This window comes from Anomaloglossus baeobatrachus, chromosome 1, assembly GCF_048569485.1.
Source record: "Anomaloglossus baeobatrachus isolate aAnoBae1 chromosome 1, aAnoBae1.hap1, whole genome shotgun sequence".
Taxonomy (NCBI): domain Eukaryota; kingdom Metazoa; phylum Chordata; class Amphibia; order Anura; family Aromobatidae; genus Anomaloglossus; species Anomaloglossus baeobatrachus.
Genome location: NC_134353.1, coordinates 653,690,377 through 653,712,898, shown reverse-complemented (window position 1 = coordinate 653,712,898; position 22,522 = coordinate 653,690,377). Strand labels below are relative to the sequence as shown.

The window sequence follows — 22,522 nt, the reverse complement described above, 5'->3', positions numbered from 1 at the left end:
AGTATATTTGATGCTGCTCATAGAACACACTTTATGTACATATTGTATGGTTTCCATTGCTTGCATCGGATGTTTTATTTTTATTTATTTAGTAATTTTATTTATTTTTTTGCAATGTTTTAAGGTGCAAGTAATGCATCTTAATCCCTTCAGCCCTGGGCGTTTTTCCAGTTTTTATTTTTTTATTTTGCTCCCCTTCTTCCGAGAGCCATAACTTTTTTTATTTTTCCGTCAATCTTCCCATATGAGGGCTTGATTTTTCTGGGACGAGTTGCAGTTTTAAATGAAACAATAAGTTTAACCATATAGTGTCTTGCTAAATTCTACTAAAAAGGGGGCTGAAAGCCCGTACTTACGAAGCGCTCACTGATATCCTAATCAGGCACGAATACTAATATTCTTTATAGCAAGATACTATTTATTTTAATAGCACATGAATATATATAGTCAATGGTACATAGGCATAAGAACTATAGTCATAGAAACTTATACAATAACAGAAATATGCATCAACATTACCGTTATGTTGTAGCAATCCTTTCACATCGGAGGGAACTCGAGTTAATGATAAGGAATCAACATGGCATCTTGCATCACAGGAACAGTGCGTACGTACACTTCAATGTCCTGGAAGGTTTCCCCAACATTAAGCGAGTCCGGTGTATTTTTTATAGGAAAACTTTGTAGGTTGGGTTTAAATGGTCACCAGCATGTGACAGCTGAGTCATGTTCATGTAACTTGACCACAAGCTGCTGTGGGCACTGGCAGCTTCCTGCACATTTCCTGCACATCCTGCCAGTTGACAACTGGCCGACCACAGTTTGACCATAGTGTTAGTGAAATATTGCAATGAGCCGTAAATTTCATATGCAAGCTTCCTTAAACCTGTCTTTAAGCCAACCACAAGTTTCCGGTAAGTGGAACTGTAAATGTGACTTCCCCATTATCTTAAAACTGCTTGAAGACATGTATTCTTTGGTCATCATATTGGCCTTCCAAAGGACATCTCTTTGATACTGAATTATTGATAGGTCAAATAATATCTGGGATCACTCCTATCTTTTGATTATGATTCCTATCTAATTACATTCAAACTTCAGTCATATCACATTGGTATCACAATCGGTCCTTGATCCCAGGGATTATTTTCCATCATCAGTATTCCACTAGAAGAAGATCACTCGGCATACACCATACCATGACCAAGAAATATTGTTTGCCACAAATTGTCTTGCTTTGTTTAGATAAACGTTGAATCACAAATATAATCAGTTTCACTACTATGTATAGTATATTAAAACTAAAAGCAATATTATCTGAAAAGCTCCCTTGAATATCATGTGTTTTGGCATTTGCTCGATATTCAAAGGAATCATTACACATTACATTTCCCGATATGTTACTAGAAGTTTCACTTGTCCCATTTATGAACATATTGCCATAAGGCCATAACATATCATGAATTGTCTTTTCCACTAAGCTGGGTTTAAAAGCATCTACAGTATTTATAGCTGTCCCAAAACTTATTTTTATATTCCCCATAGGGATGAATCCCAGGTTAGTCAGTCCAGTCATATTTCTTAGTACCCAAATTCCTCCCTTAAAAGCCAGATATTGCAAATTGGTGACTGTTGCATTCAAATTGCCTTGCCACCATGGAAGATTGATCCATCCCACTATGGAAATGGGTACTGTAGTATTCTATAGACGAACACTTCGAGTGTCTTTATCAGCAAGATGATCGGAACAACTTTTCTACTTTAAGATTTCCTCCATCGATACCGGGACATCCAGATAAGGGATACTGGTGGCTGTAAGCGAAGAATGTGTACAGATCCAGCAATCTGTGTGTTGAAAATGTGATGGTGCATCAGAAATTCATTCGCCACAGGTTCCTCTTGATGTAGACTTGTCCATCCAACGACCAAAGAGGCAAACATCAAACACAGGAATTTCTCCATCTCATCACTATCGAGCTCTTCCTAGTAACCGATACCATGGATTCCGCTTATTTACCACACCTTCTGCAAATAAAGATACACTATTATTCTCGTAAATAACATTTTTCTTGTGGGACATATTCCCACTTCTCCACTCCTGGTCTCATTATCAGGAGAGTACGATCTTTTCCGACCGCTATTACCTCTGTCTCTGAGGGCGGTCCTTGGAGGTTTTGAATCCATATTTTTGCTCCTACATTTTTAATATTAGAGGATCCAAAACCTTTAGTACCCCGTATTGTTAATTCTGCTGGGGCAGTTCCTTCTCTTATTTCAGACAAGTTTATTGGAATTATTAACATCTGAGCCACCTTCTGGTGTTTCATCAATATCAAAGGTTCATTTCCCAAATTTAGCATCAGTACCTTGATTTCTACCTGATGATCTGCCTCTATTACCCCTCCCACCACTATGGCTCCTTTTAACGCTAAGCTAGAACGAGTGGCTATTTGACCATAATGATCCTTTGGTGTATGGCAACCCAATCCTGTTGAAATTGTTTTTACCTTACCTGGGGGTACCACGACAGTTTCCAATGTACTGAGGTCTAAACCTGCTGAATAAGGTGTCGCTCTTTCTGGTGTGCCCAAACAGCTGTACCTTGCCTTGTCAACTGTTGGACTGACTTGTCTGATGGCTGCTGCTTTATCTGCTTCTGAATTAAACAAACGTTCAAGTGAGTTAGTAGGGACATGAGCATCGACATGAAATACAGTGGTCTTGGTAGATTGAATAATCCCTTCAATGTCTTGCCACACTTCCCTGACCATCTCAAACACATTTTGCTGTTCCTCTCCCCAGTGGAACTCATTTTTTTCCTCGTTACTTTGTACAAATGAGCCAACATTTGTCCCAAATGAGGGATATGTTGTCTCCAAAAATCAAACAATCCAATATAAGACTGAGTCTCCTGTTTGGATTTAGGGACCGGAAAATTAATAATTTTCTGTCTGGCATTGGGCAAGATCTCTCTGTGCCCCTTGTTCCACTGAATCCCTAGAAATGTTACCACCAGAGACGGTCCTTGAACCTTGGCATCATTGATTTCCCATCCTTTACTCCTCATATGAGCAACCAGTTTTGTCAATTGATCTCTCACACTTTGCTCATCTTGTCCTTGTATCATTATATCATTGATATAATGTGAGATCTGCATTTCCTTATGACAAGACATAACCCCAAAGGAGAATTTCTTCGGCGCTCCATTGGGAGACCCAGACGATTGGGGTGTATAGCTACTGCCTCCGGAGGCCACACAAAGTATTACACTAAAAAGTGTAAGGCCCCTCCCCTTCTGCATATACACCCCCCGTGGGATCACGGGCTGCTTCAGTTTTCTGCTTTGTGCGAAGGAGGTCAGACATCCACGCATAGCTCCACTGTTTTTAGTCAGCAGCAGCTGCTGACTATGTCGGTTGGAAGAAAAGTGGGCCCATATGGGGCCCCCAGCATGCTCCCTTCTCACCCCACTTTTGTCGGGTGTTTGTTAAGGTTGAGGTACCCATTGCGGGTACGGAGGCTGGAGCCCACATGCTGTTTTCCTTCCCCATCCCCCCTCAGGGCTCTGGGTGAAGTGGGATCTTACCGGTCTCCAGGCACTGAGACCGGGCTCCATCCACAGACCCGGAGAACCTGCTGGATATGGAGCTGGGTATCGTCAGGGACAGGGCCCTGCTACATTAAGGTACTCTGTGTCCCCGTACACATCGCGCACACACACACCAGCATTGCTGGGAGTGCTAGTGCGCCGGGGACAACAGCGCGGAGCGCTTGTGCTATTATTCACTGCAGCTTAGCTGAGTGAATTTATGTGTTAGAAACTGCCGCGCCGGCCGCTGCGGGGTGTTTTTACACTGTGGCGCGGCTGGGACTTGTGGTGCGCCGGGGACTTCCGCGCTGGCCGTGCACGCGGACGGCCGCGCTTATTACTCGAGTCCCCGGCTTTGCGGCCTAGTTTTCACTTCGTTCCCGCCCCCAGCCCTGCCAGTCAGGGGAGGGGCGGGACGCTGTACAGACAGTCAGCGCCGAGAGCTGGAGTCTGCTTTGCATTCTCCAGCCCCCTTCACTGGACACAGTGGGACGCCGGTTTCCCGCTCTTGTCTGGGGCACGCCCACGGCCCGCCCCTCTTCACAAGACGCCGGCGGCCATTCCTGCACGCAGTCTGGGCTGGAGAAGGGAGACAAGCTCTGGGCAACCAGTCACAGGATTCGGGCGACCACACACCCGCTTTTGTGCGGGCGGTAAGCGGCACCTGAAGTGCTGACACCACTAATGCCATTTGTACTTTATGCCTAGATGGCTAGACTACAGCAGCAAAAAGCAAGGGTGCTAGGGCACAGGCTTTCTAGGCTGCTTGTATTGCATGTGCTGAAGTGTTCATTTGTACTTCATGCTGGTATGCTATACACTGCACTGTACGGTCGCTATTCTTGGCTATATACTCCTAGATGGCTAGACAACGGCAGCAAAAAAGCAAGGGTGCTAAGGCACAGGTTTTCTATGCTGCTTGTACTGCATGTGCTGAAGTGTTCATTTGTACTTTCTGCTTGTATGCTATACATTGCATTGTACGGTCGCTATTCTTGGCTATATACTTCTAGACAGCAGCAAAAAAGCAAGGGTGCCAAGGCACAGGCTTTCTATGCTGCTTGTACTGCAGGTTCCACTGTCCCCATTGTGTGCAATGCTCCCCTGTAGCACTTGGTCAGCCGGGGTATCTGCTAGAGGTGGCCAAAGGAACCACCTGTGAACCCTGTCCAGGGACAGGGACGGAGTGGCAGTTTTGGCTGATAGATGTCTGTGACTGTGACTAACATCTTAGAGACTTTGCAGTCCAGACGGACCATGGGCAATGTTGATACAATGCTCCCGGGCCACCCTCATTTGGAACAAATCAGTGCTCCGGGGGGGTCCCATGCATCCCAGGGCGCAGGCTCTGACAACAGTCCCAGACAGCCTAAGCGAGCTCGCTGGGAGCGGCACTCGGCTTCATCACTGGTTAGGGTCCCAGCAAGACTCTCTGTATGATGAGGCAGACGTAGCTGATCAGGACTCTGATCCTGAGACCGCTCTCAATCCGGATACACCGGATGGTGACGCCATAGTGAATGTTCTTCTAGCGTCCATCAATGGAATGTTGGATATTTCTCCCTCAGCTCCTCCGGTGGAGGAGTCAGCTTCGCAGCAGGAGAAATTCCTTTTTCAATATCTCAAGCGTATATTGAGTACTTTTCCGGCCACTCTGACTTCAGAGAAGCAATCCGGAAACACCACGCTTATCCAGACAAGCGTTTCTCCACACGTCTTTAGGATACACGTTATCCCTTTCCCCCTGACGTGGTCAAGCGCTGGACCCAGTGTCCAAAGGTGGATCCCCCAATCTCCAGGCTTGCGGCTAGATCCATAGTTGCAGTGGAAGATGGGACTTCACTTAAAGATGCCATTGACGGACAGATGGTCCTCTGGTTGAATTCTGTCTATGAACCTATCGGCGTGTCGGTTGGCTCCGGCATTCGCAGCCGTACGGGCATTCCAAGCTATTTCAGCTGGTCTTGCGCACGTGGACACTGTCACATGTACATCTGTGCCGCAGATGGCGTCCTTAACCTCGCAATGTCTGCATTGCGACTTACGCTATTAATGCTGTCCTGCACTCTACGAGCCGTACGTCAGTGGCGTCCGCCAACTCCGTGGTTTTACGCAGAGCCTTGTGGTTGAGGGAATGGAAAGCAGATTCTGCTTCCAAAAAAGTGCTTAACCAGTTTGCCATTATCTGGTGACAGACTGTTTGGTGAGCGATTGGATGAAATCCTTAAACAGTCCAAGGGTAAGGACTCTTCCTTACACCAACCCAGATCAAACAACACCCAACAGAGGAAGGGACAGTCGAGGTTTCGGTCCTTCCCAGGCTCGGGCAGGTCCCAATTGTCCTCGTCCAAAAGGACTCAAAAGGCTCAGAGAGGCGCAGATTCCTGGCGGGCTCAATCACGCCCAAGGAAGGCAGCCGGAGGAACCGATACCAAGGCGGTTTCCTCATGACGTTCAGCCCTCTCTCTCCGCATCCGCGGTCGGTGGCAGACTCTCCCGCTTGGCGACATTTAGCTGCCACAGGTCAAAGACCGGTGGGTGAGAGACATTTTGTCTCACGTGTACAGGATGGAGTTCTGTTCTCGTCCTCCGACTAGATCTTCAGAACTTCATCACCTTCCGACCGAGCCGATGCTCTTCTGCAGGCAGAAGGAGTGGTAATCCCTGTTCCTCCTCAGGAACAAGATACGGTTTTTACTTCAATCTGGTTGTGGTACCAAAAAACGACGGCTCTTTCCGTTCCGTTTTGGACCTAAAACTGCTCAACAAGCACGTGAAAACCAGGCGGTTCCGGAGGAAATCCCCCCGCTCCGTCATTGCCTCAATGTCTCAAGGAGGTTTCCTACCGTCAATAGACATCAGGATGCTTATCTCCACGTGCCGATTGCTCCAGAGCACCGGTGTTGGCTACGATTCGTTATTGAAGACGAGCATCTTCAGTTCGTAGCCCTGCCCTTCGGTCTGGTGACAGCCCCACGGCTTTTCACCAAGTTTATGGCAGCAGTGGGAGCAGTCCTGCACTCTCAGGGTCACTCTGTGATCCCTTACTTGGACGATCTACTCGTCAAGGCACCCTCTCAAGAGGCATGCCAACACAGCCTGAACGTGGCGCTGGAGACTCTCCAGAGTTTCGGGTGGATCATAAACTTTTTAAAGTTAAATCTGACCGACCCAATCGCTGACATATCTTGGCATGGAGCTTCACACTCTCTCAGCGATAGTGCAGCTCCCGCTGGACATACGGCGTTCACTACAGACGGGGGTGCAGTCTCTCCCTCAAAGCCAGTCACACCCCTTAAGACGCCTCATGCAGAGGCAGTCCCTTTCGCGCAGTTTTCATCTGCGTCCACTTCTATAGGACATTCTTCGCCAATGGGATGGGAAGTCGACGTCCCTAGACAGGAACGTACCCCTTTCTCAGGCGGGCAAGGACTCTCTTCAGAGGAGTCCACCCTTCAGATCAATGTTCTGGAAACCTGGGCAGGGTATCTTGCCCTGCAAGCCTTCCAGCAGAGGCTGGAAGGCAAACAGATCCGAATTCAGTCGGACAACTTCGCAGCGGTGGCATACATCAACCACCAAGGCGGAACACGCAGTCGGCAAGCCTCCCAGGAAGTCCGGCGGATTCTGATGTGGGTGTAAGACAGAGCATACACCATATCCGCAGTTCACATCCCGGGCGTAGAAAACTGGGAAGCAGACTTCCTCAGTCGCCAGGGCATGGACGCAGGGGAATGGTCTCGGCACCCGGACGGGTGTCAAGAAATCTGTAGCCGCTGGGGGAGGCCGGACGTCGACCTAATGGCGTCTCGGCACAACCACAAGGGCCCGATTTTCATGGCGCGGTCTCACGATCAAAGAGCTCTGGCGGCAGACGCCTTAGTTCAGGATTGGTCGCAGGTCCAGCTACCCTATGTGTTTCCCCCTCTGGCACTGTTGCCAGAGAGCTACGCAAGATCAGCTCCGATTGCCGCCGCGCCATCCTCGTCGCCCCAGACTGGCCGAGGAGGTCGTGGTACCCGCATCTGTGGCATCTCACGGTCGGCCAACCGTGGGCACTACCAGACCGGCCAGACTTTCTGTCCCAAGGGCCGTTTTTTCCATCTGAATTCTACGGCTCTGAACTTAACTGTGTGGCCATTGAGTCCTGGATCCTAGCGTCTTCAGGATTATCTCAAGACGTCATTGCCACCATGAGACGGGCTAGGAAGCCGACGTCTGCCAATATCTACCACAAGACGTGGAAGATATTCTTATCTTAGTGCTCTGCTCAGGGAGTGTCTCCCTGGACATTTGCATTGCCTACTTTTCCTTCCAAATCTGGTTTGGGAAAAGGTTTGTCGCTCGGCTCCCTTAACGGACGAGTCCCAGCGCTGTCTGTATTCTTTCAGAAGCGCATAGTACGACTTCCTCAGGTACGCACGTTCCTGCAGGGGGTTGGTCACATTGTCCCTCCGTACAAAGAGGCCGTTAGACCCATGGGATCTGAACAGGGTACTAATTGCTCTCCAGGAGCCGCCCTTTGAGCCTCTGAGGGATGTTTCACTTTCTCGACTTTCACAGAAAGTGGCCTTTTTGGTAGCGGTCACGTCTCTTCAGAGAGTGTCCGAGCTAGCAGCGCGGTCATCCAAAGCTCCCTTCCTGGTGTTTCACCAAGACAAGGTAGTGCTGCGCCTGATTCCGGGGTTTCTCCCTAAGGTGGTATCCCCCTTTCATCTCAGTCAGGATATCTCCTTACCTTCCTTTTGTCCTCATCCAGTTCATCGATATGAATTGGATTTGCATTTGTTGGATCTGATGAGAGCGCTCAGAATCTACTTTTCCCGCACGGCGCCCCTGCGCCGCTCGGATGCACTCTTTGTACTTGTCGCTGGTCAGCGCAAAGGGTCGCAGGCTTACAAATCCACCCTGGCTCGATGGATCAAGGAACCAATTCTTGAAGCCGTCCGCTCTGCTGGGCTTCCGGTTCCATCAGGGCTGAAGGCCCATTCTACCAGAGCCGTGGGTGCGTCCTGGGCATTACGGCACCAGGCTACGACTCAGCAGGTGTGCCAGGCGGCTACCTGGGCGAGTCTGCACACCTTCACCAAGCGTTATCAGGTGCATGCCTACGCTTAGGCGGATGCCAGCCTAAGTAGAAGAGTCCTGCAGGCGGCGGTTGCCTCCATGTAGGGATGGGCTGTTTTTTACAGTCCAAACTTGAGGTATTAATTTACCCACCCAGGGACTGCTTTTGGACGTCCCAATCGTCTGGGTCTCCCAATGGAGCGCCGAAGAAGAAGGGAATTTTGTTACTTACCGTAAATTCCTTTTCTTCTAGCTCCAATTGGGAGACCCAGCACCCGCCCCTGTTCCTTCGGGATTTTTGGTTGTTCGGGTACACATGTTGTTCATGTTGAAGGGTTTCAGTTCCCCGATGTTCCTTCGGATTGAATTGTTTAACCAGTTATTGGCTTTCCTCCTTCTTGCTTTTGCACTAAAACTGAAGCAGCCCGTGATCCCATGGGGGGTGTATATGCAGAAGGGGAGGGGCCTTACACTTTTTAGTGTAATACTTTGTGTGGCCTCCGGAGGCAGTAGCTATACACCCCAATCGTCTGGGTCTCCCAATTGGAGCTAGAAGAAAAGGAATTTACGGTAAGTAACAAAATTCCCTTCTTTCCTTCTGTTAGATTAAGAGTCATCCATTTTAGGATATCAATTCCCAAAATATATTCTGGTATAGGAACTACCAGCACCGTATACTTCTTGATAGGTAAATTACCTATCTTCAAAGCTACCTGTGTCTGAACCCCGGTGATCACTTGACCACCTAGTCCAGCAATTTTTACTCGAGGTCTTTTTATTTTTTCTGGGTTTCCATGAATTAAAGTAGCCTCCGCCCCCGTGTCAATCCAAGCTGGGACTCTTTGAACATGTATGCTAAGATTGACGTAGGGACGTTCGTCCCTTTTTATCAATAGGGGGGCTTGGCTGGCTACCTATGGTAAATCACTTCCTTCTGAACTTTCATTTGCATAGACTTCAGTCTGTGCATTAGCCCTTCCTTCCGTGACCTTTGTGGCCACGGCTGCAGCCAGTTCTTCCAATGGATAAACTGACTGAAAATCTTCCCAAGACACATTCTTTGGGGTTTTTTCCCCTTTTCCCTCTGATTTCTTTACCTTGGGGGTTTTTGAACCCCCTTCCACATTTATAGTGGTCACTTTCTTTGTGGATAGAACTTTCTGTTTGTACAACTTCCATAATTCTCCTGTCTCCTTTCCATCAATCCTTTCCTTATTGATCCCGGCTTTAAGCAAAGCCTGGAACATGTCTTTGCGAGACACTCGTGGGGCCTCCCCTACTGATTTCGCTTTCCAATCAGGATTGTTTAGCTTACTGTTACCAACATGGCCTCCAGGGGACGATTTATCCCACTGTCCCATATCCTGTAACTCCCTCATCCTCCCTAGAACTACACCGATTGATTCTCCAGTCAGAGCTACAGTTAAGGTTAAAATAACTGTTTTGTATGCTGGAGGAGCATGTTTAACCAGCCTATTTCTTATGCTGGCTTTCAATGGGTACTGGAGATAATCATCATCCATTCCCAAAAGAGGAAGAGCATTCCTCATTGCTTCTTCCTTCAGCCTTTCCATACCATCTTTTAAGGTATACCAAGGTTTATCATTGATAGGAAAGTCTGCTTCTGATGGGTATTTGTCCAGAAAAGCATGGGCTAGGATCATGATTAAGTTTTGAGTACCATGCTCATTATGATTAACAAAATAATTTTTTATTGATCTCTGAATTACTGGGTCACGAGACATGGTGACAAATTTTGCCACGTCTCCGGCGTCAAAGTGCACTCCACCTCCTCCGAGATCGTGCACCCTGCCCAACCAGGGAATTTCTCCTTCTCCTGGTTTTTGTCTAAACTGTGTTAAAATGCTATCAACTTCTCCCTGAGAGTAATCTTCAATGGTTACTCGATTTTTTACATGAGGAATCGTTCTCTCATTTGTGATGGCATTACCATCTTCGTCATATTGCAGATTCCCCTGACCATCCCGGACATGTTCCCGGATGATCTCATTCTCTGTCCTCTCTAGGCGCCTCCTTACTGGATTGGCCTGAATGCTCCCTTTATGGTAATCCTCCTCATCAGATGATGAAGATGAATCCCACACATCCCCATCCCAAGTATCGGGATCCCAGTTTATAGAAGCTGAGACGATACTTTTATGTACTTTGGTTTTATTTACCTTTCCTCTTCTTTTCTTGTACTTATTTTGAGCAATTTGGATTTTATTTACTTTTCCTCTTCTTTTCTTGTACTTATTTTGAGCAATTTTTATGGCAGCTTTTTGTGCCACATTCTGATAATGTTCCAATTTATCCTTCAACAGTCTGGTATTACATTCCAGAACTGTTTTCTGGCCACCTAATTCTATCATCTTTTGTTCCATCTGGGAACTTTTCTTCTGCATCTTTAGATTACGCTCATGCATTACACTATATGCACTTGCCAAAATCCAGATGCGCCGTCCTAAAGACACTACATCACCTGCTTTCACAGGGACACTACCGAATACATTCACAACATCAGTAGCTTCACTACCCTTAAGCTTATCCTGCCATTGTTTGCGCCGTGCTAAAGACACTACATCACCTGCTTTCACAGGGACACTACCGAATACATTCACAACATCAGTAGCTTCACTACCCTTAAGCTTATCCTGCCATTGTTTGTGCCGTGCTAAAGACACTACATCACCTGCTTTCACAGGGGCACCAATGAGTACATTCACAACATCAGTATTTTCACTACCCTTATGCTTGTCCTGCCATTGTTCTGCCAATCCACAAGACACTACATCACCTGTTTTCACAGGGGCACCACTGAGTACATTCACAACATCAGTAGCTTCACTACCCTTATGCTTGTCCTGCCATTGTTCTGCCAATCCACAAGACACTACATCACCTGTTTTCACAGGGGCACCACTGAGTACATTCACAACATCAGTAGCTTCACTACCCTTATGCTTGTCCTGCCATTGTTCTGCCAATCCACAAGACACTACATCACCTGTTTTCACAGGGTCACTACTGAGTACATTCACAACATCAGTAGCTTCACAACCCTTGAGCTTATTCTGCCATTGTTCTGCCAATCCACAATTGACCAATTCATGTGCTATAAGATTGTAGGGAGCCTCAGTCCAGCATGGGATCTCCACAACAACCTCCTTAACATTATCCTTACGTTTTCTGAACATTTTGACACTATGCAAAAAGATTGAAAAAATATCTGGAAATTTGCCAAATATATGTTTTTAATTTCTAAATTACAAAAATGCATTAATTACTTCTTATAGAAGTAATCCTGCCGACTACGCCAATTTATGTCTTGCTAAATTCTACTAAAAAGGGGGCTGAAAGCCCGTACTTACGAAGCGCTCACTGATATCCTAATCAGCAATGAGGAGTATGCTGGGCTCACTACTTTATGCCTGGTGCTCAGGAGAATATGTCCGTATAAACCAAAAAGAATCCTGGCACACAGTATGGAAAAAAAGGAGATAATCCAAAATTCTTGTTGTATGTTGTGATTTTATTCAAAAACAGGGGCTCCTATTTCCGATTCCCATGCGGCTTAAGGGCATTGGTTCTCTCCTCCGGTCTCTACCTATTCATTACCAGCCTAGCCATCTCACCATACTGACAAGGAGCTCCAACTTTGAGACAGTGTCCTATCACACTGCGCGGCATATTTCACACATACGTGTCCTTATACGGTACAAATGGCAAACCGCACATCCATATGATTGGCGGCTTTCACCTTGGCCTCTGGTGCCCTCACGGACATTTTAGTCCCTTTTCTTCATTGGGTGCTTCTACCCATTGCCTTAACATACCAAGCGCCCTCCGACATCTTACCCTGAGACAGTTTCTCCATCTACAGCGCCACTACATATACGTACTATGAGTTCCTCCATGACATAGAGGCATATACTTACTCATATGATAAGGTGGTTTCCATAGTAGCCGCATTCTAGAGTTACCTACACCTGACAACCGAAGCCCTCTTCTTTGGGAAGATCCATATTTCTCTGAATCGTCTCTAGCGTTGCTAATAGGTTTCTTTCTATGATAACAACAATATGGTACCTTGTGGTCCCTTATGAAGGCTTAATTTATAGCCGAAACGTTGGACTGTCATTCATTTTCCTGTCATCATGAAAAAACTTTATTACAACTTGCTATGAGAACCTTTTTTTGAATAAAATCACAACATACAACAAGAATTTTGGATTATCTCCTTTTTTTCCATACTGTGTGCCAGGATTCTTTTTGGTTGATATCCTAATCAGGCATGAATACTAATATTCTTTATAGCAAGATACTATTTATTTTAATAGCACATGAATATATATAGTCAATGGTACATAGGCATAAGAACTATAGTCATAGAAACTTATACAATAACAGAAATATGCATCAACATTACCGTTATGTTGTAGCAATCCTTTCACATCGGAGGGAACTCGAGTTAATGATAAGGAATCAACATGGCATCTTGCATCACAGGAACAGTGCGTACGTACACTTCAATGTCCTGGAAGGTTTCCCCAACATTAAGCGAGTCCGGTGTATTTTTTATAGGAAAACTTTGTAGGTTGGGTTTAAATGGTCACCAGCATGTGACAGCTGAGTCATGTTCATGTAACTTGACCACAAGCTGCTGTGGGCACTGGCAGCTTCCTGCACATTTCCTGCACATCCTGCCAGTTGACAACTGGCCGACCACAGTTTGACCATAGTGTTAGTGAAATATTGCAATGAGCCGTAAATTTCATATGCAAGCTTCCTTAAACCTGTCTTTAAGCCAACCACAAGTTTCCGGTAAGTGGAACTGTAAATGTGACTTCCCCATTATCTTAAAACTGCTTGAAGACATGTATTCTTTGGTCATCATATTGGCCTTCCAAAGGACATCTCTTTGATACTGAATTATTGATAGGTCAAATAATATCTGGGATCACTCCTATCTTTTGATTATGATTCCTATCTAATTACATTCAAACTTCAGTCATATCACATTGGTATCACATATAGTGTACTGGAAAATAGCAAAAAAAATTCAAGTGTGGAAAAACTGCAAAAAAAGTGTGATCTCACAATAGTTTTTGGTATATTTTATTCACCATGTTCACTATAATGGTAAAACTGATATGTTGGTGTGATGCCTGAGGTCGGTGCGAGTTTGTAGACACCAAACATGTATGGTGTTATTTTTAAGTAAAGAGTTAAAAAAAATTTCACAGGATTGTCCAAGAAAAGTGGCGCACGTTTTGCGCCATTTTTCAAAACCCGTATCTCATTTTTCCGGATCTATAGCTCAGTGATGGCCTATTTTTGTATCTCGAGCTGACGTTTTTAACGGTACCATTTTTGCGCAGATGCTAAGTTTTGATCGCCTGTTATTGCATTTGCATAATTTGCGGCAACCAAAAAAACGTAATTTTGGCGTTTGAAATTTTTTTGGCGCTACGCCATTTACCAATCAGATTGATTTTATATTTTGATAGATCAGGCATTTCTGAACGCAGTGATAGCAAATATGTGGTTGTATTTAAACCCTTTAATTTTCAATGTGGCGAATGGGGGGTGATTTGAACTTTTAGGTTTGTTTTATTTATTTTTAAATCTTTTTTTTTTTTTTCTTGGTCCCTTAGGGGACTGCAACGATCAGCAATCTGATCGCTCTTCCAAAATCAGCTCTCCTCTCACACTGCCCTCTGCCGGCAGTGAGAGAAAGTGACTCATGATAGTTACAGGCATCATCACATGAGCCTGTTCTACCAAGGTAACCACCGGAAGTCGCGTGATCACGTCACGTGACTTCCGATGGGGGCTAGTAAGTTGTCGATATGTCTGCGCGCATATACATCTCGCTGCCAGATTTTAGCAGCGAGATGTAAGGGGTTAATAGTTGCGGGTGGAATGCGATTCCACTTGCGACTAGCAGGCACACATGTCAGCTGTTGAAATCAGCTGATATGTGTGGGAATCCCCATGGCAGCCCGCGTGGATCATAGTGACACGGTTCATGACGTACCCAGTACTTCATGTGTCGTGAAGAGGTTAAAGGGAACCTGTCCCCTGTGCACCCAGAACCATGAGTAGATCTGTGCACATATCTATATTCCCTGCCTAACAATCCTTTCATGTAGTAGCAAACTTAAACAGATGTTTAGAAAAAAAAATTCTAAAGACCGTTTATGAGATGCTAATTAAGCCTGTGACAAGTCGCAGGGGTGTTAGTCAGCTCACTAAGCATGTTATTATTCCTCTGTGGGCGTGATAACCTGCTTTACAACTACCAGTGTCATCGGCAGCACGATACAAAGGTGCGCGTGCGTACGGCTTTTTACCCCTCAGCATTCAGCGTCTCTGATGCTGGGTGTATGTGTCCCGGCTTCAGAGAGGCTCGCTGTGCATGATCAGAAGTTGTCTGCACTTCTAGTCATGAGCACTACACCTTTTTAAAGCTGGGACGCATACACCCGGCGTCAGAGAAGCTGAATGCTAAGGGGGTACAAAGCCGTACTTTGTATCGCCCTGCAATGATGCTGGTTGTTGTAAACTTGTTCTCATTCCCGCATGCTAAGTGGGCTGACTAGTCTGGGTCTAACGCCCCCTTCACTAGTCTCATAAATGGTCTTTAGAAATCATTTTTCTAAAAATCTGTTTATGTATGCTACCACATGAATGGATTATTAGGCAGTGTGTATAGATATGTGCACAGAACTACTCGTAGTTCTGGGTGCACAGGGGACCTGACAGGTTGCCTTTAAAAAAGAAAAAAATGTTGGAACAGTATGGTTCTCACTCAGTGGTACAATGCAAGGAAGAGAACCCACAGTTCCGTAACCAAACCAGATTAAAAACAGTCTTTTGGCTAGACACTGGACATGCGTATCTGTGTTTCTAAAATCACCTCTCCTTTTAAAAGTTGGTATTTTTTTTAATGCTTCACCTTTTTCGAACTTTATTTGGATCATAAGAAGATCTAATAAGCAAGATGAAACCCAGGTTTGAGACACATTCAAATGTCTCTTGCTTTTATGTACAAAACCCTTTTTTTTACCTTTGTGAGTTCCTGGATTGAAGAATTTCCACTTTCCAAACTTTCTTTCCAAAATAGAAGGTATAGATATTAGTGCAGTACAACTTCGTAATGGTAAAGTCTTCACTAAACACAGATTTTACCTCAAAATAATGACTTTTCAATTCTGGCAGAGAAAAGAAGATTTTGGGTACTCGCCATAAAATATTTCTTGGAGCCTTCATTGGGTGACACAGGATGCCATGGTCACTGAAGCTGGCAAAAGTCCTGTCACCTGCAGGTGCGCCTCGAACACTCGACACATTTTTTTTTTTTTTTTAACCCCTTGGATAAAAGTAAACCTATACAGTGGTACCTTGCTTAACGAGAACAATCCGTTCTGGGACTGTGCTTGTTAATCAAGGTACTCGTTCAGCAGAGCAAGGTTTCCCATAGGAAATCATTGCAATGCTGACGATCCGTTCCACAACTTCTAAAATGTCCCATCCTGGTCCCCTATTCTATCATTCCACACATGCACAAACACACACACAAACACACATGCACGCACACGCACATGTTATATGCTCACCTTACCTTCCGTTCCATCGCCGGTCTGCTGGGACTTGCTGTTCTCTGGTACGGGGCCGGGCTGTGTAACGCGTTACTATAACGACGAGGCAGGAAGTTCCCGGCCAGAGTGCTGACGTCAAAGGCAGAGCCGCGTGCCTCTGATTGGCCAGCGCGCTGCCTTTCATTAGCGCTGACAGGAAGTTCCTCCCTCGTCGCTATGGATGCAGATACACAGCGTGGACTGGAGCGGAGCGGCGCACTACAGCACCCAGGAGGCCGGCGATGAAACGAAAGGTAAACATATTATGTTATATTATATGCTCACCTTACCTTCCGTTCCATCGCAGGCCTCCTGGGTCTTGTAGTTCGCCGCGAGGACGTCGCAATGTACCCGGGAACTACAAGAACCATGAGACCGGCGGTGGAACGGAAGGTAAGGTGAGCATAATACTGTATGTATGTGCATGCGTGTGTGTTTGTGCGTACATGTGTGTGTTTGTGTGGACTGCAAGTGCGGGTCAGAGTGTGGTGGATGGACGAAACTGGAAGTGTGAGCGGTGAGAATTTCGCTCGTACAGCAAAGCTTTCTCGTAAAGCGGGTTACAAATTTACAGAAAGCTTTGCTTGTTAAGCGAAATTCTCGTTAAGAGGGTTACTCGCTATGCGAGGTACCACTGTACATATTTGATACCTATGAACTGGTACCGACATGAGGCATCATCCTGACATGTCGGTTTTACCATATAGTGAACGTGGTAAATAATGACCCAAAAAACAATTGTGCAATTGCACTTTGTTTTGCAATTTCACAGCACTTGGAATTTTTTTTCCCGTACACTATATCGTAAATGATTTCATTCAATGTACAACTCGTCCCGCAAAAAACATGCCCTCATGGCTGTATTGACAGGGGGAAAAAAAGCTATGCCTCTTGGAAGAAGAGGAGGGAAAAAGGAAAAATAGCTGAAGGGTGAAAGGGTTAAAGTCCAATAATTATATCCATAATAATGGATATATTTGTCATAATCTGGACATTAGGCAGCAAAAACGGATGTCAAAGAAACATACATGTTAGTGGCTTTATTGGTTAACGTAAGCACCATATCTCCATCTTTATAAAACAGATGAAATACAGATAATAAATCCACAAATGTATAAGATGTCTAAAAATCAAGAACTGCAGAATCTGTTTGTAATGGTGCACAATGTCCAGTGGATAAGATGAATGTTTAATTTTACATGAATTCTTTATGTTCCTCGGTGGTTTGCCTAATATATTTGCAACTTGTCCCATGAAAAACCTCACACGGCTATATCGATGAATAAATAAAATAAAAATTGTTTGGCCACTATAAAAGGAATCGGTCATCAGCTTTTTACTACCCAATCTGAGAGGAGCATGATGCGAGGACCGAGATCCTGATTTTAGTATCACTTACTGGGCTGCTTGCTGCAGCTGTTGATCAGTGTTTGATCTGCTGCTGATCCACCAGTTCTCTGAATCCTTAGCTCTGTATAACCCTGCCTACATTATGTGGGATGAGTTATAGTTTTGAATACCAGTCATTTTGCCATTTTAATTTACTGGAAAAATGGCAAAAACAAAAATCCAACTGCAAGGAAATTGCTGAAGAGGAAAAAAAAATTGCAATGTTTTTTTGGATTTTGTTTTGATACTGTTCATTGTGTGGTAAAAATGACAACGTGATTTTTCAGGTCAGTAACATAAAGGCAATGCAAAACTTAGGTTTTTTTTATTATTTAAAAAAAAAAAAAAAAAAAATGTGTTACTGATCACCATTTTCTGAGACCTGAATTTATTTTCTGTGCATCTTGTGAACTTGGCCATTTTAATAATGAAGAGCAACTCTGCTTCTAGTGTAACATCCACTATTTAGTTTGTCTGTAATTTGAAGAACCGCAGATTAAAAGCGCCTTAGGCTGCTTTCACACTTGCGTTCAGCGCAATCCGCCGCTATGGAGAATAGCGCAGTCCATTAACGCACTGCGCTATTCTCCATAGAGTTGTATTGACGACGCACTATAACGCAAGTGTCTGCGTTGCATCCGCTGGACGCTGCGTCATTATTTTAACGCTGCGTCGGGCGGAGGGAACGCTACATGTAGCGTTTTTTGGGTCGTTAAAATAACGCATCTTGGCGGATTCCGTTAGAATCCGCCAAGGTGTCTAATGATTGTCTATGGCGGCGGATTCCGCCGCAATGCACTAAGCAGCGGAATCCGCTGATGGATTCCGTCACCTTCAACTGAGCAAATACAAAATGGATACAGCTGCACACTAAATGCCATCAATGTATAAGGGAACTCTGGTACTGCATTACTGCTATATGAAAAAATGAGATTTTTAGTTTATGAATTGGCCAATGCATGTAAGCCTGGAAACCAACGGCAAGGTAAATCTCAATATTCCGAGTACCTAACTAAAATGCCACTAACTAAAATGCCACTATCTGGGTTAAAAACATCTTGTCCGGGCAGCTAGACTAAAAAATCTAACTTGATTCAGCATGGCCAGCAGAACGATCTAAATCGTTTAAAATCACTCCTGGTTGCTCTGGCTCTCTCTGTCGGTCTGTCTCTCCCTCCCCCCCCCCCCCCCCCCCCAATCCCCCCTCTCTCATACTCAGCGATCACAGGCGCGGCGCTGCACGGCTGTCACACTGCTCTGGCGGCATTTCCTCTTTTGAAAATGCCGGCCGCTCATTATTCTATCTCTTATTTCCTGCTTCCCCCGCCCACCAGCGCCTATGATTGGTTGCAGTCAGAGCAGCCCCCACGCTGAGTGACAGCTGTCTCACTGCAACCAATCACAGCCGCCATTGGGCGTGTCTATATAGTGCAGTAAAATAAATAAATAATTAAAAAAAAAAGGCGTGCGGTTCCCCCCAAATTTTGATACCAGCCAAGATAAAGCCACACGACTGAAGGCTGGTATCCTCAGGATGGGGAGCCCCAAGTTATGGGGAGCCCCCAGCCTAAAAATATCAGCCAGCAGCCGCCCGGAATTGCCGCATCCATTAGATGCGAAAGTCCCGGGACTCTACCCGGCTCATCCCGAATTGCCCTGGTGCGGTGGCAATCTGGGTAATAAGGAGTTAATGGCAGCAGCCCATAGCTGCCACTAAGTCCTAGGTTGATCATGGCAGGCATCTATGAGACAACCCCCCACGATTAACCTGTAAGTGAAAGTAAATAAACACAAACACCCAAAACAATCCTTTATTTGGAGTAAAAGAAAAAAAAAAACACCCTCTTTCACCACTTTATTAATCCACAATACCCCTTCAGGTCCGGCGTAATCCACACAATGTCCCACGATGCATCCAGCTCTGCTACATGAAGCTGACAGGAGCGGCAGTAGAGCACCACCGCTCTCTATCAGCTCCACGCAGCAACTGAAGTGAGCCGCGTGATCAGCTGTGCCCTCATTCAGGTGACCTGCGGCCACCGCTCTCAAGTGGAGGACTTCAGCTTTCGCCACGGGTCACCTGAGTGACGGCACTGCTGATCGCGCGGCTCACTGCGGTCACTCAGGGGATTTGCGGTCACCTCTCTCTCTCCTCCTGACCGAAAATCTCCTTTCTCAGCGAAACATAAAAAAACAAACAAACCGCAAACCGTTCTTTTGCAGGAATTCATTACCTTTATTAGCACACTATTTGCAACGCATCCGTCACATGCGTCACACAACGCACTGTGACGGATGCCTCACAACGCAAGTGTGAAAGTGCCCTCAGGAAATGACATCTTCACCTAATATGAGCCATATGTCATCCCACAGGATCAACATGTGTGCAATATTGAGGAATATCAGAAAGCCGTTCAGTACATGACAGTATTTTTTAACTTGGTGATATTTCATGTTTACCTTCTAGGGCCTGTGGAGGAGTTGTAGGAGTGGTTGATGTTCCTTACCTTGTGCTGGAGCCTACACACAACAAGCAAGACTTTGCTGATGCCAAGGAATACCGACACCTTCTGAAGGCTATGGGGGAGCACTTAGCGCAGTACTGGAAAGATATTGGCATAGGTGAATCATATTTGTGAGGCCAGTGATGGCTTTTCTTGGCAAAGTGGAATACTGTTGCTATAAGCCTATGTTTGCACAATGGAATCCTTTTCCCCCTAGCATACTAATCATACGACAGATACAATCCATGACCATTGGACTTACATGAGCTGACATGAGGTCCCAAGGGTTCTGTCATTGTGTCTTAGATGGATGAGGAACTAGTACTGTATATAAAGCCTCTTAAGGCAGTGTGATTAGCCTTTTCTTCAAAATGTATTTTGTTTAGGTAAAGACATACTTGCTGTCCTGTCTGCTGCTCTTACTGGTGACTTTTTTTTAACTTCCTCTACAAGTATCAGAAATTTTTCTTTTAAAAACCTTTAAAACTATTTTGGTGGAAGCCAAACTAATTCTTTCAGAAACCTTGCAATCTGCATTCATAAGGTGTGTTAAGTTTGTTTCATTGGCAGCAAAAATTGAGCATACACTTTGCTTATTCTCACCTATAGCTCAGAAGGGAATTATAAAATTTTGGGATGAATTTGGTTACATATCTGCAAACTGGAATCAGCCACCATCAATTGAGTTGAGGTATAAACGAAGGCGTGCAATGGAAATCCCAACCACTATTCAGTGTGGTGAGTAGCTTTATTTCTTGAAATTTACAATTACTACTGTTTTATTGTGTATTGTATTAATTCCTGTGATTTAAAACCTTCCCGACCTGGCAATTTTCTGTTTTTGCGCTTTAATTCCCTCTGCCTCACTAACTTCTTCACAGAGCCATATCTTTCCATCAATATAATCGTGTATGAGGGCTTGTTTTTTTTGCAGAAGACTTAATAGCACTATTCATTAAACCATACAATATATTGGAAGGCGGCCCTCAGGCGTCAAAGTGGTATTCCCATCTCCAATATCCTATCCCAATACGTAACAGGTGTGTATTAGAAATGTAGAATAGTTCTCCTGATTAACCATGTCACTTACCTCATGTGCAGATCATTGAAGTAGCTTAGGTATCCATGGTTACACCTCTAGCATCTGTTGCTATGCGTGCTCGTAACCATGGATACCTAAGCTGCAATTCCCTATACATGAGGTAAGTGACAGATAATTAGGAGAACTATATTACATTTCCAATTGGACGTATTTGCTAATATTATTACATTTAATATATATTGGGATAGGAATTCTTAATTTTGCATATGTTTAGTTACTGGTCGTTTTGCTTTTTAAGTACTATTTAATTGTATTTTCTTTCTAGATCTATGTTTGAAATGGCGGACTCTTCCTTTCCAGCTTTGTGCGGTAGAAAAGGAGTACCCAGATACATGGGTCTGCTCACTGAATCCTGACTCGGAGCAAGATAGGTTTGTCATTTGGAAGTTATTGTAACTTGTATTTCTAATTTGTCTGTAATTTAGATTACCTGTCATGAAAAATCGCCCCTTCATATTTTTTCTTCAATATATTACTGACACAAAAAATAATTTCAAAATGTAATAAAAAAATCGGTTGGCAAACACCCTTTACGTACCATGAAAAGTAATATATGCAAATTATGTTCTAATATGACTTTCTGTTGAAAGTTGCCATCAGTACCCAGCATTCATAGCGCATCTTCGTCACTACATAGCTCAGTAGTTGATCTATCGTCCCTGTGGATTGCATGATCTCGCTGCATAGAGCAGAGAGAAAACTGCAAGTGCAGTGAACTAAAATGTTTGCGCTGCTTTTGGGGACATAGTAAAAACTTATACAGAAATAAAACTTTCTTTGCTCTGCCTGTAGGTCACTCTGCTCTAAGTATGAAAACACACTCTTTAGAGCAGGGAGACAGGCATAGGGAAGCGCTGTGGTGAGGTCTGGGAGACATATGCTTGTAGAGGTAAAGGTAACTCTCCCATCAGTACTTAAATTAGACATTGATCAACAATGTCTGCATAAACAGCCAGCTCTTGTGATTAATGATTAATTTGAGCACTGGTGGTGGGTGGAAGGGTTGCTTCTCACTTTCAGTGTTTGCTTTTAGAGGCTCCACAGCAATGCTCTGTGTGAGAACAGTCCATATAGAGCAGAGGGGACAGTCAGGCAGTGAATCCCTGCAGATTGACTGTAAAAACAAATACTGTTAGTGAGAATAACCCTCCCAGAGCAGACATTATTAACTACTAGGGATGATCGAATATCACAAATGTTCGGCAATATTCGGCTTCGCGAATATCCG

General features: G+C 44.8%; 1 protein-coding gene across 5 annotated transcripts in view; it reads left to right on the top strand.

Moving 5' to 3' along the window:
* Positions 1-22,522, top strand: part of MORC2 (MORC family CW-type zinc finger 2) — a 384,344-nt gene that overhangs the window by 250,471 nt on the left and 111,351 nt on the right. For all 5 annotated transcript variants that reach the window (XM_075319941.1, XM_075319943.1, XM_075319945.1 and 2 more), the window contains 3 exons: positions 20,156-20,310; positions 20,802-20,930; positions 21,560-21,665. In XM_075319941.1, the coding sequence (XP_075176056.1) occupies positions 20,156-20,310; positions 20,802-20,930; positions 21,560-21,665 (390 nt within the window). The remainder of the gene's footprint in view (positions 1-20,155; positions 20,311-20,801; positions 20,931-21,559; positions 21,666-22,522) is intronic.